The sequence below is a fragment of the Oncorhynchus keta genome, chromosome 20, assembly GCF_023373465.1.
Source record: "Oncorhynchus keta strain PuntledgeMale-10-30-2019 chromosome 20, Oket_V2, whole genome shotgun sequence".
Lineage (NCBI taxonomy): Eukaryota > Metazoa > Chordata > Actinopteri > Salmoniformes > Salmonidae > Oncorhynchus > Oncorhynchus keta.
The window spans coordinates 28,290,517-28,304,892 of record NC_068440.1 but is presented as its reverse complement, the minus strand read 5'-3'; the positions used below and the strand labels follow the sequence as shown (position 1 = coordinate 28,304,892).

The following is a 14,376-nucleotide window of genomic DNA, read 5'->3' as shown; positions in this document are numbered from 1 at the left end:
TCACCCTCACCTACATGTCCAAACTACCTCAACTAACCTGTACACTGCACACTGACTTCGTACCAATACACCTGTATATGACCTCATTGTTCTTATTGTGTTACTTCGTATTTCTTTTTGACTTTAGTCTATTTGGTAAATATTCTTAACTGTTCTTGAACTGCACTGTTGATTAAGGGCTTGTAAGTTCGCATTTCACTAAGGTCAACACTTGTTGTATTTAGCGCATGTAACAAAAAAAGTTTGATTTGAAGATGGGCTTGGATCAGTTCACACTTTTGGACTAATAGTGGTCCCAAAAGTGCATCTGCCCACCATGTTCAGTAGGCAAACACTGGACGTTGCAAATAGAAATGTCCTGAATAGAGCTGATGGGATTCCTTATTCTAGATGTCAGAGGCATGTTTTTTTTCTACATAACATTCCACTAAGCTGTGCTCTGCTAAACATTTCCCAAGAAAACTACACAAGTGCTCCTAAAATTACACCAGATTGACAGTTGACCATCTTATATCTTACACTGAGGCAATATAGATATTATAGTATTAGTTTTTTCCCTCTTTTCTCAGCCTTACTCGTATAACGGCCTTCAAGGAGTCATGATGCCACAGATGCCCATGAGCTACTCACAAACCGCCTACGCGTACCAGGTAAACACACACGTGTACAGGCAAAGAACCTATTAATAAAACCACTATTGTCCTCAGGAGAAAACACGCAATACAACATGACACATTGAGTATCAACAATATAATATACTAAACTAATATACATGTGTGAAATGCTAGATGCCTAGACCACCTACATACATCTGACATACTGTAACATAGCATGATAGACAGTCCCACCTGCTCCACATCCTCCATATTCCCAGTGGAGGAATAAAAGGATGCTTATGTGTTCTTGTATGTCTGACCTTTGACCCCCCTGCTCCTCCCCCAGTACGCCTCACCACACTGGACCGGGGAGCAGAGGACACGGCTTGTCAACCAGGTGACGCTCACGTCTTCTGAATGACTCTATACCTTTTGGTTACTGTTAAGAATGCATGACCAGATATGTAATTGTATTTGAACTGATTGGAATGTTTGTACCGTCTGTATTGTTGGCTGGTCAAGTAATGGCCACTGGGTGGCAGTGTTTGGTAAAGCATATATTGTCGTGTTTGTGTGAGTCCTTTTGAGCTCACAAACAGTACCATCCGCCAGTCTGTATCAGTAATTCATGTGTAGGCTAAGGATGACGGATTTTCTTCAACGGTGTTTTTGCTGTAATAGCTCCTGTGTTAAGGTTCACTGTGGTTGTTTCAGCTGGCTCATTATTTGATGTGATGTGGTGTACCGTTTCCAGAACTTTGTGGACTGTGGAGTCCAGACTCTGCTGACTCTGCTGTAGCCCACTGACCCTCCTGTACCAGGTGAGCGCATACACACACACCCTGACCCTCCCAGTGTACCAGGTGAACACACACACCCTGACACTCCCAGTGTACCAGGTGAACACACACACCCTGACCCTCCCACTAGGGCTGTCCACGACAAAAGAAAATCTTGGTCGACTGAGTCGTCCTGTTCTTTTGATCAATCGATTGGTCTTTTTTTAAACTTATTTTTCCATATAGACAAACACCCTATGTGTTTGAATAAAACCAACTACATATGCAACTAGATTGACTGAAGCTTTAAGCACACTGTTTGATTAAATAATTAAGACACACAAATTACTCAGAGCCCAATGGTTACGCTGTTTAAAAAGAGGGACTGTGTGACTGGCGCACGTTGTCTTGCTCTCCTCCCTACTGCAGTGAAAGGGCACCTCAGCAAGTGTTTATTGCGCTCTCCGTGCTGAAGCTGCTACATCATTTCAGCCATTTAGTTTCTTGTTTCTGACTGAAAAGGCACTGCATCTCATTGCTAGAGTCGTCACTACAGACCCTGGTTTGAAATCTGGGTTTATCAAAACCGGCTATGATTGGGAGTCTCATAGGGCGGTGTAAAATTGGCCCAGCGTCGTCCATGTTGGGTGAGGGTTTGGCCGGGGTAGGCCGTAATTGTAAAATAAGAATTTGTTCTTAACGGACTTGCCTTGTTAAATAAAGGTTTTAAAATAAATGTAAAAAACAATGGGCCTGACCTATAGCCTATCATTATCACATCAATAAATTGGCTATAACAAACTCTCAACACAGTAACACGTGACAGCAAAATGGATGCAGAGGACGTGAAAAATAAACTGGATATGGGCGAATGTTTACTGGTTGCTTGGGGGAAAGGGGAAGTCAGATCTGTGGAAGACATTTGACTTAGTTGTGGAAACTACTGGAGATAAAGAAAAAGGAGGGTATAGGATGGAGGTTGACAGATTATGATTTTTCAAAACCGATTAATCAGCCATTTTTATATATGAAATAATGACAATTACAACAATACTGAATGAACAATGAACACTTATTTTAACTTAATATAATACATAAATAAAATATATTTGGTCTCAAATAAATAATGAAACATGCTCAATTTGGTTTAAAAAATGCATAAACGGTTTTGGAGAAGAAAGTAAAAGTGCAATATGTGCCATGTAAAAAAGCTAACGTTTAAGTTATTTGCTCAGAACATATGAAAGCTGGTGGTTCAATATTCCCAGTAAAGAAATATTAGGATGCTGTTATCATAGGAATTATGACGCGTCGACTATTTATTTCTATGCCATTTGTATTTCATATACCTTTGACTATTGGATGTTGTAATAGGCACTTTAGGCTGGCAATATTAATCTCAGGAGTTGATAGGCTTGAAGTCATAAACAGCGCTATGATCAAGAATTGCTGGCAAATGCAGTAAAGAGTGAATGAATGCTTACGAGCCTGCTGCTGCCTACCACCGCTCAGACTGTTCTATCAAATCATAGGCTTAATTCTAATATAATAAACACACAGATACGAATGAGCCTTAGGTCATTAATATGGTCAAATCCGGAAACTATCATTTCGAAACAAAACACTTATTCTTTCGGAGAAATACGCAACCTTTCTGTATTTTATCAAACGGGTGGCAACCTATCCCAAAAGTCTAAATATTGCTGTACATTGCACAACCTTCAACGTTGTGTCATAATTATGTAAAATTCTGGCAAATTAGTTTGCAATGAGGCAGGCAGCACAAACTGTTTAATATACTCTGACTCTGTGTGCAATGAACGCAAGAGAAGTGACACAATTTCCCTAGTTAATATTGCCTGCTAACATGAATTTATTTTAACTAAATGTGCAGGTTAAAAAAATATACTTCTGTGTATTGATTTTAAGGCAAAAGATGTTTATGGTTAGGTATATTCGTGCAACGATTGTGCTCTTTTCGCAAATGCGCTTTTGTTAAATCATCACCCATTTGGCGAAGTAGGCTGTGATTCGACGATAAATTAACAGGCACCGCATTGATTATATGCAACGCAGGACAAGCTAGTTTACTACATAGTTGATGCTATTACTAGGTTAACTAGTGATGTGAAGATACATTTAATGCTAGCAACATACTTTGGCGCCTTGCTGCACTTGCGTAACAGGTGGTCAGCCTGCCACGCAGTTTCCTTGGAATGCAATGTAATTGGCCATAATCGGCGTCCAAAAATGCCGATTACCGATTTGTTATTAAACCTTGAAATAAAGGCTGTTATACAAAGCGTACTAATGATAACATGACTTAATATATTAGGTGGTCCTTCTGTAGCTCAGTTGGTAGAGCATGGCGCTTGTAACGCCAGGGTATCAAATCAAATCAAATCAAATTTATTTATATAGCCCTTCGTACATCAGCTGATATCTCAAAGTGCTGTACAGAAACCCAGCCTAAAACCCCAAACAGCAAACAATGCAGGTGTAAAAGCACGGTGGCTAGGAAAAACTCCCTAGAAAGGCCAACACCTAGGAAGAAACCTAGAGAGGAACCAGGCTATGTGGGGTGGCCAGTTCTCTTCTGGCTGTGCCGGGTAGAGATTATAACAGAACATGGCCAAGATGTTCAAATGTTCATAAATGACCAGCATGGTCCAATAATAAGGCAGAACAGTTGAAACTGGAGCAGCAGCACAGTCAGGTGGACTGGGGACAGCAAGGAGCCATCATGTCAGGTAGGCCTGGGGCACGGTCCTAGGGCTCAGGTCCTCCGAGAGAAAGAAAGAGAGAATTAGAGAGAGCATATGTGGGGTGGCCAGTCCTCTTCTGGCTGTGCCGGGTGGAGATTATAACAGAACGTGGCCAAGATGTTCAAATGTTCATAAATGACCAGCATGGTTGAATAATAGTAAGGCAGAACAGTTGAAACTGGAGCAGGAGCATGGCCAGGTGGACTGGGGACAGCAAGAGTCCTCATGTCAGGTAGTCCTGGGACATGGTCCTAGGGCCCAGGCCAGTTGAAACTGGAGCAGCAGCATGGCCAGGTGGACTGGGGACAGCAAGGAGTCATCATGTCAGGTAGTCCTGGGGCATGGTCCTAGGGCTCAGGTCCTCCGAGAGAGAAAAGAGATAGAGAAGGAGAGAATTAGTTAGATTCACACAGGACACCGAATAGGACAGGAGAAGTACTCAGATATAACAAACTGACCCTAGCCCCCGACACATAAACTACTGCAGCATAAATACTGGAGGCTGAGACAGGAGGGTCAGGAGACACTGTACACCCCGGACAGGGCCAAACAGGAAGGATATAACCCCACCCACTTTGCCAAAGCACAGCCCCCACACCACTAGAGGGATATCTTCAACCACCAACTTACCATCCTGAGACAAGGCCGTATATAGCCCACAAAGATCTCCGCCACGGTACAACCCAGGGGGCGCCAACCCAGACAGGCCGACCACAACAGTGAATCAACCCACCCAGGTGACGCACCCCCAGGGACACGAGAGAGCCCCAGCAAGCCAGTGCCCCGTAACAGGGTTAGAGGCAGAGAATCCCAGTGGAAAGAGGGGAACCGGCCAGGCAGAGACAGCAAGGGCGGTTCGTTGCTCCAGAGCCTTTCCGTTCACCTTCCCACTCCTGGGCCAGACTACACTCAATCATATGACCCACTGAAGAGATGAGTCTTCAGTAAAGACTTAAAGGTTGAGACCGAGTTTGCGTCTCTGACATGGGTAGGCAGACCGTTCCATAAAAATGGAGCTCTATAGGAGAAAGCCCTGCCTCCAGCTGTTTGCTTAGAAATTCTAGGGACAATTAGGAGGCCTGCGACTTGTGACCGTAGCGTATGTAGGTATGTACGGCAACCAAATCAGAGCAAGCCCATGTAATGCTTTGTAGGTTAGCAGTAAAACCTTGAAATCAGCCCTTGCTTTGACAGGAAGCCAGTGTAGAGGCTAGCACTGGAGTAATATGATCAAATTTTTGGTTCTAGTCAGGATTCTAGCAGCCGTATTTAGCACTAACTGAAGTTTATTTAGTGCTTTATCCGGGTAAAAATAGAGCATTGCAGTAGTCTAACCTAGAAGTGACAAAAGCATGGATTAATTTTTCTGCATCATTTTTGGACAGAAAGTTTCTGATTTTTGCAATGTTACGTAGATGGAAAAAAGCTGTCCTCGAAATGGTCTTGATATGTTCTTCAAAAGAGAGATCAGGGTCCAGAGTAACGCCGAGGTCCTTCACAGTTTTATTTGAGACGACTGTACAACCATTAAGATTAATTGTCAGATTCAACAGAAGATCTCTTTGTTTCTTGGGACCTAGAACAAGCATCTCTGTTTTGTCCGAACTTTAATAGTAGAAAGTTTGCAGCCATCCACTTCCTTATGTCTGAAACACATGCTTCTAGCGAGGGCAATTTTGGGGCTTCACCATGTTTCATTGAAATGTACAGCTGTGTGTCATCCGCATAGCAGTGAAAGTTTACATTATGTTTTGAATAACATCCCCAAGAGGTAAAATATATAGTGAAAACAATAGTGGTCCTAAACAGAACCTTGAGGAACACCGAAATGTACAGTTGATTTGTCAGAGGACAAACCATTCACAGAGACAAACTGATATCTTTCCGACAGATAAGACCTAAACCAGGCCAGAACATGTCCGTGTAGACCAATTTGGGTTTCAATCTCTCCAAAAGAATGTGGTGATCGATGGTATCAAAAGCAGCACTAAGGTCTAGGAGCACGAGGACAGATGCAGAGCCTCGGTCCGATGCCATTAAAATGTCATTTACCACCTTCACAAGTGCCGTCTCGGTGCTATGATGGGGTCTAAAACCAGACTGAAGCATTTCATATACATTGTTTGTCTTCAGGAAGGCAGTGAGTTGCTGCGCAACAGCCTTCTCTAAAATCTTTGAGAGGAATGGAAGATTCGATATAGGCCGATAGTTTTTATATTTTCTGGGTCAAGGTTTGGCTTTTTCAAGAGAGGCTTTATTACTGCCACTTTTAGTGAGTTTGGTACACATCCAGTGGATAGAGAGACGTTTATTATGTTCAACATAGGAGGGCCAAGCACAGGAAGCAGCTCTTTCAGTAGTTTAGTTGGAATAGGGTCAGTATACAGCTTGAAGGTTTAGAGGCCATGATTATTTTCATCATTGTGTCAAGAGATATAGTACTAAAACACTTGAGCGTCTCTCTTGATCCTAGGTCCTGGCAGAGTTGTGCAGACTCAGGACAACTTGAGGTTTGGAGGAATACGCAGGTTTAAAGAGGAGTCCGTAATTTGCTTTCTAATAATCATAATCTTTTCCTCAAAGAAGTTCATGAATTTATCACTGCTAAAGTGAAAGTCATCCTCTCTTGGGAATGCTGCTTTTTAGTTAGCTTTGCCACAGTATCAAAAAGGAATTTCGGATTGTTCTTATTTTCCTCAATTAAGTTAGAAAAATAGGACGATCGAGCAGCAGTAAGGGCTCTTCGGTACTGCTACCGTCCTTCCAAGCTAGTCGGAAGACTTCCAGTTTGGTGTGGCGCCATTTCCGTTCCAATTTTCTGGAAGCTTGCTTCAGAGCTCGGGTATTTTCTGTGTACCAGGGAGCTAGTTTCTTATGAGACATTTTTTTAGTTTTTAGGGTGCAACTGCATCTAGGTGTTAGGTGGTTAACAGATTTTTGTCCTCTGGCGTCCTTGGGTAGGCAGAGGGAGTCTGGAAGGGCATCAAGGAATCTTTGTGTTGTCTGTGAATTTATAGCTTTTGATGTTCCTTGGTTGGGGTCTGAGCAGATTATTTGTTGCAATTGCAAACGTAATAAAATGGTGGTCCGATAGTCCAGGATTATGAGGAAAAACATTAAGATCCACAACATTTATTCCATGGGACAAAACTAGGTCCAGCGTATGACTGTGACAGTGAGTGGGTCAGAGACATGTTGGACAAAACCCACTGAGTCGATGATGGCCCCTTTTGGAGTGGGTCTGTGGACTTTCCATGTGAATATTAAAGTCACCAAAGATTAGAATATTATCTGCAATGACTACAAGGTCTGATAGGAATTCAGGGAACTCAGTGAGAAACGCTGTATATGGCCCAGGAGGCCTGTAAACAGTAGCTATAAAAAGTGATTGAGTAGGCTGCATAGATTTCATGACTAGAAGCTCAAAAGACCGTCATTTTTTTTTTGTAAATTGAAATTTGCTATCCCACCTCCGCCTTTGCGGGATGCGCGAGGATATGGTCACAATGAGGCCTCACCTCCTGGCTACACTAAACACAGTAAATTCATCAGGCTTAAGCCATGTTTCAGTCAGGCCAATCACATCAAGATTATGATCAGTGATTAGTTCATTGACTATAATTGCCTTTGAAGTAAGGGATCTAACATTAAGTAGCCCTATTTTGAGATGTGCATGATCTCTTTCAGTAATGACAGGAATGGAGGTGGTCTTTATCCTAGTGAGATTGCTAAGGCGAACACCGCCATGTTTAGTTTTGCCCAACCTAGGTGCTCTCAATGGTGATAGCTGAGCTGACTACACTGACTATGCCAGACTCCACTATGCTGGCAGGCTGGCTACCACCCTATTTCATTGTGGAGCTGCCCTGTCTATGTTGGCAGATAAGATGACACCCCTCCAGCTAGGATGGAGTCCGTCACTCCCCCAGGCTGGTCCTGTTTGTGGGTGAGTCCCAGAAAGTGCTTCTATCTTTTGGGAGGGGCAGAAAACAGTTTTCAACCAGCGATTGAGTTGTGAGACTCTGCTGTAGAGCTCATCACTCCCCCTAACTGGGAGGGGGCCAGAGACAATTACTCGATGCCGACACATCTTTCTAGCTGATATGCACCAGAAGCTATGTTGCCCTCTGACTGTTTCATCCTAACATCGTTGGTGCCGACGTGGATAACAATATCTCTATACTGACACTCGCCCTTTAGCCAGCACCATCTTCAGATTACCAGCCCTGTAAACAGTGTATGATCGCTGGATGATTCGCTAATACTGCGGGTAATGGACCCAATGACTAGAGTTTTCAATTTGTCAGAGCTAATGGTGGGAAGCCAGACCCCGTGCTAGAGACAGAGAAGACTCGGCCTCTGACACCGACCCGCTGCTTAATGGGGAGAACCGGTTGAAAGTTTCTGTCTGCTGAATGAGCGACACCGGTTGAGCTTTCCTACAGCATTTCCTTCCAGAAACCGTGAGAAGGTGCTGCACTGTGCCAGGGGATTTATACTACTATCTGTACTTACTGGTGGCACCCATCCTTTCCTACACTGAAATTACCCTTGCCTAACCGTCTGAGCTGGGCTTGCAGTACAGCTATCCTCGCCGTAAGGCACACTGACATCATGTTAATGTTACCTTAGCTGTGTTGGAGGTCCAGGTGCCAGATAAAGCAAATATGGTCAGATTTGCCAAATGGAGGGCGAGGAAGAGCTGACCCCCCGGGACCACCCATGTAGAATGTATGCCAGGACTGTAAGTCGCTTTGGATAAAAGCGTCTGCTAAATGGCATATGTTATTATTATTATTATATTATTATAAATGGCATATATTATTATTATTAATATTATGATCATAATAATAATTGTAATAACAATAAGGAGATCACGATAAACGAGGGTGTATGAGCGAGAGCTGCGTGTATATTGTGTGTGACCAACTGGTGCTGTTTTACAATATTTTTCTGCCTGGTATTGAACAGCGTAAACAATAAATAAGTAATATCAGTCTATTCTAACTGATTTTGTTTATTTTTTCAAGCCTTTATTACAGCATAGCAAAGATTTAATAACAGACAAATCTGTTAAATTGCTTTATCCTGCATGGAATCAGTAAGCTCTTAAACAAACACTCAAACAGGACACTGTTTTATTTCTGTAGATACATGCCCCCGTAATGGTGCTCATTGCTTCTGAGGCTACTGCCCTGTACCAGATTCTCAATCCCAATGTGCTCATACACAATGACAGTGTACCAGGTGCTCATTACACTGACCCCCAAACCAGGTGCTCATACACACACTGACCCCCTGTACCAGGTGCTCATACTGTGTACCAGGTGCTCATACACACACACTGACCCTCTGTACCAGGTGCCATAAGGTGCTCATATGATTTACCAGGTGCTCAAGACCCTGTACCAGGTGCTACATTCCCCCACTGTACCAGGTGCTGGTACCAGGTGCTACACACACACTGACCCCCTGTACCAGGTGCTCATACACACACTGACCCCCTGTACCAGGTGCTCATACACACACTGACCCCCTGTACCAGGTGCTCATACACACACACTGACCCCCTGTACCAGGTGCTCATACACACACTGACCCCCTGTACCAGGTGCTCATACACACACACTGACCCCCTGTACCAGGTGCTCATACACACACTGACCCCCTGTACCAGGTGCTCATACACACACACTGACCCACTGTACCAGGTGCTCATACACACACACTGACCCACTGTACCAGGTGCTCATACACACACACTGACCCTCCCCCACTGTACCAGGTGCTCATACACACACACTGACCCTCCCCCACTGTACCAGGTGCTCATACACACACACTGACCCTCCCCCCCACTGTACCAGGTGCTCATACACACACTGACCCTCCCCCACTGTACCAGGTGCTCATACACACACTGACCCTCCCCCACTGTACCAGGTGCTCATACACACACTGACCCTCCCCCACTGTACCAGGTGCTCATACACACACTGACCCTCCCCCACTGTACCAGGTGCTCATACACACACTGACCCTCCCCCACTGTACCAGGTGCTAACACACACACTGACCCTCCCCCACTGTACCAGGTGCTCATACACACACTGACCCTCCCCACTGTACCAGGTGCTCCACACACACTGACCCTCCCCACTGTACCAGGTGCTCATGACCCTCCCCCACTGTACCAGGTGCCCTCCCCCCTCCCCCACTGTACCAGGTGCTAACACACACTGACACTGTACCAGGTGCACACACTGACCCTCCCCCACTGTACCAGGTGCTAACACACACACTGACCCTCCCCCACTGTACCAGGTGCTAACACACACACTGACCCTCCCCCACTGTACCAGGTGCTAACACACACACTGACCCTCCCCCACTGTACCAGGTGCTAACACACACACTGACCCTCCCCCACTGTACCAGGTGCTAACACACACACTGACCCTCCCCCACTGTACCAGGTGCTAACACACACACTGACCCTCCCCCACTGTACCAGGTGCTAACACACACACTGACCCTCCCCCACTGTACCAGGTGCTAACACACACACTGACCCTCCCCCACTGTACCAGGTGCTAACACACACACTGACCCTCCCCCACTGTACCAGGTGCTAACACACAGACCTCCCGCTGTTTTAGCTCTTTCTATAAGTCTTTCCTTTCTCCTCTATGGTCTCTGACCATCTCTTCATTGTTCTTACAACTCTTCTCTGTTCTCTACCTCCAGTTTGCAGTGATTTCTTCTCATAAAGATATTAGTATTTAGTGATTGTGTTAAGTGCTGATTTGAACGCTCCAAGTGAATTGTCTGCAGTTCTTTTTTTTAAGAAGCATTGTCTGTTATAGATGGTGGCAATCTGTCCATCCTGAAGAACCTTCTATCCTCTTGTTGTCAGACTGGCCAGTCCTAGTATCTCAATTTGTCTTCCCGCGATTCCTCGCTTCTTTCTCAACCGAATTGGAGGAGATGGACCCAAGGTCATTCTGAATGCAATTTGAGGAGAGAGAATGTGAGGAATTGAGAAAAGACCAATTGAGATACTAGAACTGTCCACACAATCTGACAACTAAAGGAAAGAATCGCCTTCTTCTCAACCCATAGGCTTGGATGGTCAGAGGAGAGGGACCTCTGACCGTCTCATCCAATGAGTCTTGAGAAGGCGAGAGGATGTGAGGAGTCAAAAAATGGAATTGAAAGAGCCCTATAATCCTAGCTGATGGTTGGCTGAATGCTTGTCTGTTTTCTGTCCACCACAGGGGGTGATGTGTGCCAGTCTGCACTGCGACAAGATGACATCCTGGCCTTTGGAGTGCTAGAAGCAACAAACTTAAACTATACATTACCAGGATGCTTTCTCTCCCTGATATCCCTCGCTCGCTTTGAGACCCATTTTAACACACCGACCGTGGCGGCTAAACACTTGCACCTGATGGGCGTGGTCACTGACTGTGCTCCATGATTGGCTTGGCTAGGACCACGGTCCTGGGGTTTGGACCGCTTTTAAACCACCTCAACAACCACTGTCACGCAGGGAAGAGAGGAAGTAATTTTGGTGCCTCGGCATTTTCATAACACAAGGCAATGTGTGGTGTCACTTTTTTTTTTTTTTTTTTTTTTTTGTGGTTTTTGTTGGGTTTTTTGATTGTCCCAAACCAAAATACTTTTACGTTCACCTGTGCATATTTATATTTTATTTTGTACTGTTTATGTTGAAATTATTTTAATGTCAGTTTGTTTGGGTTTAAGCTTTTAGCGGGGCCTCTGTACATAGATTTGTAATACAGTAAATTCATCTTTAGAATAGTGAGATCGATTAACTTTCACTTTATTAATTCACGTTCCATCCTCATACTGCTTCAATTTAAGATAAACTAGTGCGTTGAATTATTATGAGGGCAGCATTGGGCACAACACTAACACATATTTCAGGTACTATTTTTTTTGTTCCTGTCTTAATAAGCTACTTTAGTCACCATTTTGTTTTCCATCACTGTATTCCAAGTGCCTGCCTGCTTTTCTGTTATGAGGGATTTATTTAGAATTGGGATGCACTGGTATCTCAAGTGTTGCTGTTTCCAAAGTTATGGATCCTTTTATTGTGGCACTGGTCAATGTTTCTTAGGTTATGTCCCAAATGGCACCCTGTTCCCTATTTAGTGCACTACTTTTGACTAGGGTCCTGATCAAAAGTAGTGAACTATATAGGGTGCCATTTGGGGAGTTGACTTGGACTGTTCCAGCTCTTCCAAGAGGAAAATCACTGCGTCAATTTCCCATGAAGGTGTTGATAAACTACTTTTATAATGCAGCCTGGGTCGGGAAATCTTTTTTTAAATTTTAATTCACTCAAATTAAGGACATAACTAAAAGCAATGTGTTCCATCACTACAGTTTGAAGTTCACTTTATTGAGAGAAATTGTTGCACTGATTTTATTGTGTTTAAGAAGAGGTTTTTTTTTTGAGATGGTGTCATTTTGATTTCATGAATGAAAAACCCTGATGTAATCACGTTTCAGGCCAATGGGTTAAATGGGATAACGTTTGGATACATGGGGTCATGGGTGGGATTTCATATCCGTAACATCCAGCGGTTTGCCCAGGTGTATGTGGACGTAAGGTTTTGCCTGCCCTGGATAACCTCTTCTAAATGTACCCTCGGCATGCATAGTTGTACCTTGTCATGGATCTCTTGGTTTAGTTTTCTTTGTCAATTCTCCTGCTATGACCCATGCTATTCGGTACCCAAAGTTGTTTAAAATGGCATCCTATTGCTTATAGTGCACTACTTCTCTGGTCGAAAGTAACATTTGGGATGTAACCTAGCCATTGATCTTAAAGGAATCTAATCATGTTGATGGGAATATGATGGTTAGAGCTTTTCTAGATCACTGTACTGGTTTAAGTTGGGTTCTTGTTGAGGTGTTCTTGTTGAGGTGTTCATGTTAACAATTTAAGGTTTGGATTTTGTTTAAAATATATATATATATATTACACACAAATAAATTTGAGTTAATCACACACTCGTACTTTACTGAAAGCTGTAATTGTTTCTTGACCGTTGTACTGTATACCATCAGTTCAATTTTCAAGTGGACATTTCTCCCCCAGTTTCAATCCATGACCCTTGGAGCTTTATTTCCCAGATGAGTACACTGTTTCTGAAGTATTTTTCTGTCTACTGTTGTGCAGAAGTGCTCCTGTCTTCACTGTGGACTGGTTGCCATCTGAAATTGGTTGTTGGACAAGACCCAGAGTGTGATCCAAAGTCCTACGATTCCTTTATGGTCAAAGCTAAATTGAAGTATGAAGCTGAACCTGAACCTAACTTAAGTCAGCTTTGGGGAAGGTATGATCTATTACACAATTTGTGACCCGGGGTGGTTTTGTTAGTGCACACCTAGCAAAATGCATTGCAACATAAAATAGCATTTATTATTGGGTAAATTCAGCTTAGTCCTTCCCTGATTTGGCATACACTCCAAAAGTGGCTGCTGGTTGGTCACAGCTGCTTTTCTGTCAAGGCAAATCAGACTCTTCTGGTCACAGACCATTTTGTCAGACAGCAGTATGCTGGTGTACGTACCTATGCACCCTGGGGGGCCTGCCCCCTTCAGACAGGCTGCTCTGAATTATGGAGTAGTCTGATAGGCTTTATGAAATATGAATTTATAACGGCGTTCCACACCTAACACAAACCTCGCACAACTTCCATACAAATCCATCAACACGCTTTGAGTCTGTCAACATCAACAACTTTTCTGTCCATGACTGACTGACTGACTGAACACAATGTCCCACAAACTCAGTTTCCATACAGACATAGTTAAATAAAGGACTAAAGCAACCTAACGTGCTCCTTATAGTCCAAGGACTTTACATGTTCTGTGACTGACATAACAATAGAAAAACTTCTGATGCTCAACCAATTTCCCACCTTGCACCTTGTGTATGTATGCTAACTCAACAGTTAGTTGACCCTGAATCCCCCCCCCCAAAAAAAAACAACTTGTGTCCAGTGGCGATTTTAGCATGTAAATCTTGGTCAGACAAACTCAGTATTTTTTGGATTTTTTAATGCATGACAAAGTCACTACACAAACCAATACATTAATTGCAATATAATTGTGAAGAAATGGTGCCCATAAACTGTTAGGTCCCTCACAAAGCTACCCCAACAGTAGTCCCAACATTTTACCGCTGCTACACCTGGCTAT

General features: G+C 43.6%; 1 protein-coding gene across 2 annotated transcripts in view; it reads left to right on the top strand.

Moving 5' to 3' along the window:
* The window catches only part of dazl (deleted in azoospermia-like), a 37,979-nt gene extending 24,799 nt beyond the window's left edge, over window positions 1-13,180 (top strand). For both annotated transcript variants that reach the window (XM_035795805.2, XM_035795804.2), the window contains 4 exons: window positions 570-650; window positions 943-993; window positions 1,351-1,417; window positions 11,418-13,180. In XM_035795805.2, the coding sequence (XP_035651698.1) occupies window positions 570-650; window positions 943-993; window positions 1,351-1,395 (177 nt within the window). In that variant the 3' untranslated portion in view covers window positions 1,396-1,417; window positions 11,418-13,180. The remainder of the gene's footprint in view (window positions 1-569; window positions 651-942; window positions 994-1,350; window positions 1,418-11,417) is intronic.
* Window positions 13,181-14,376: the final 1,196 nt, after the last annotated feature.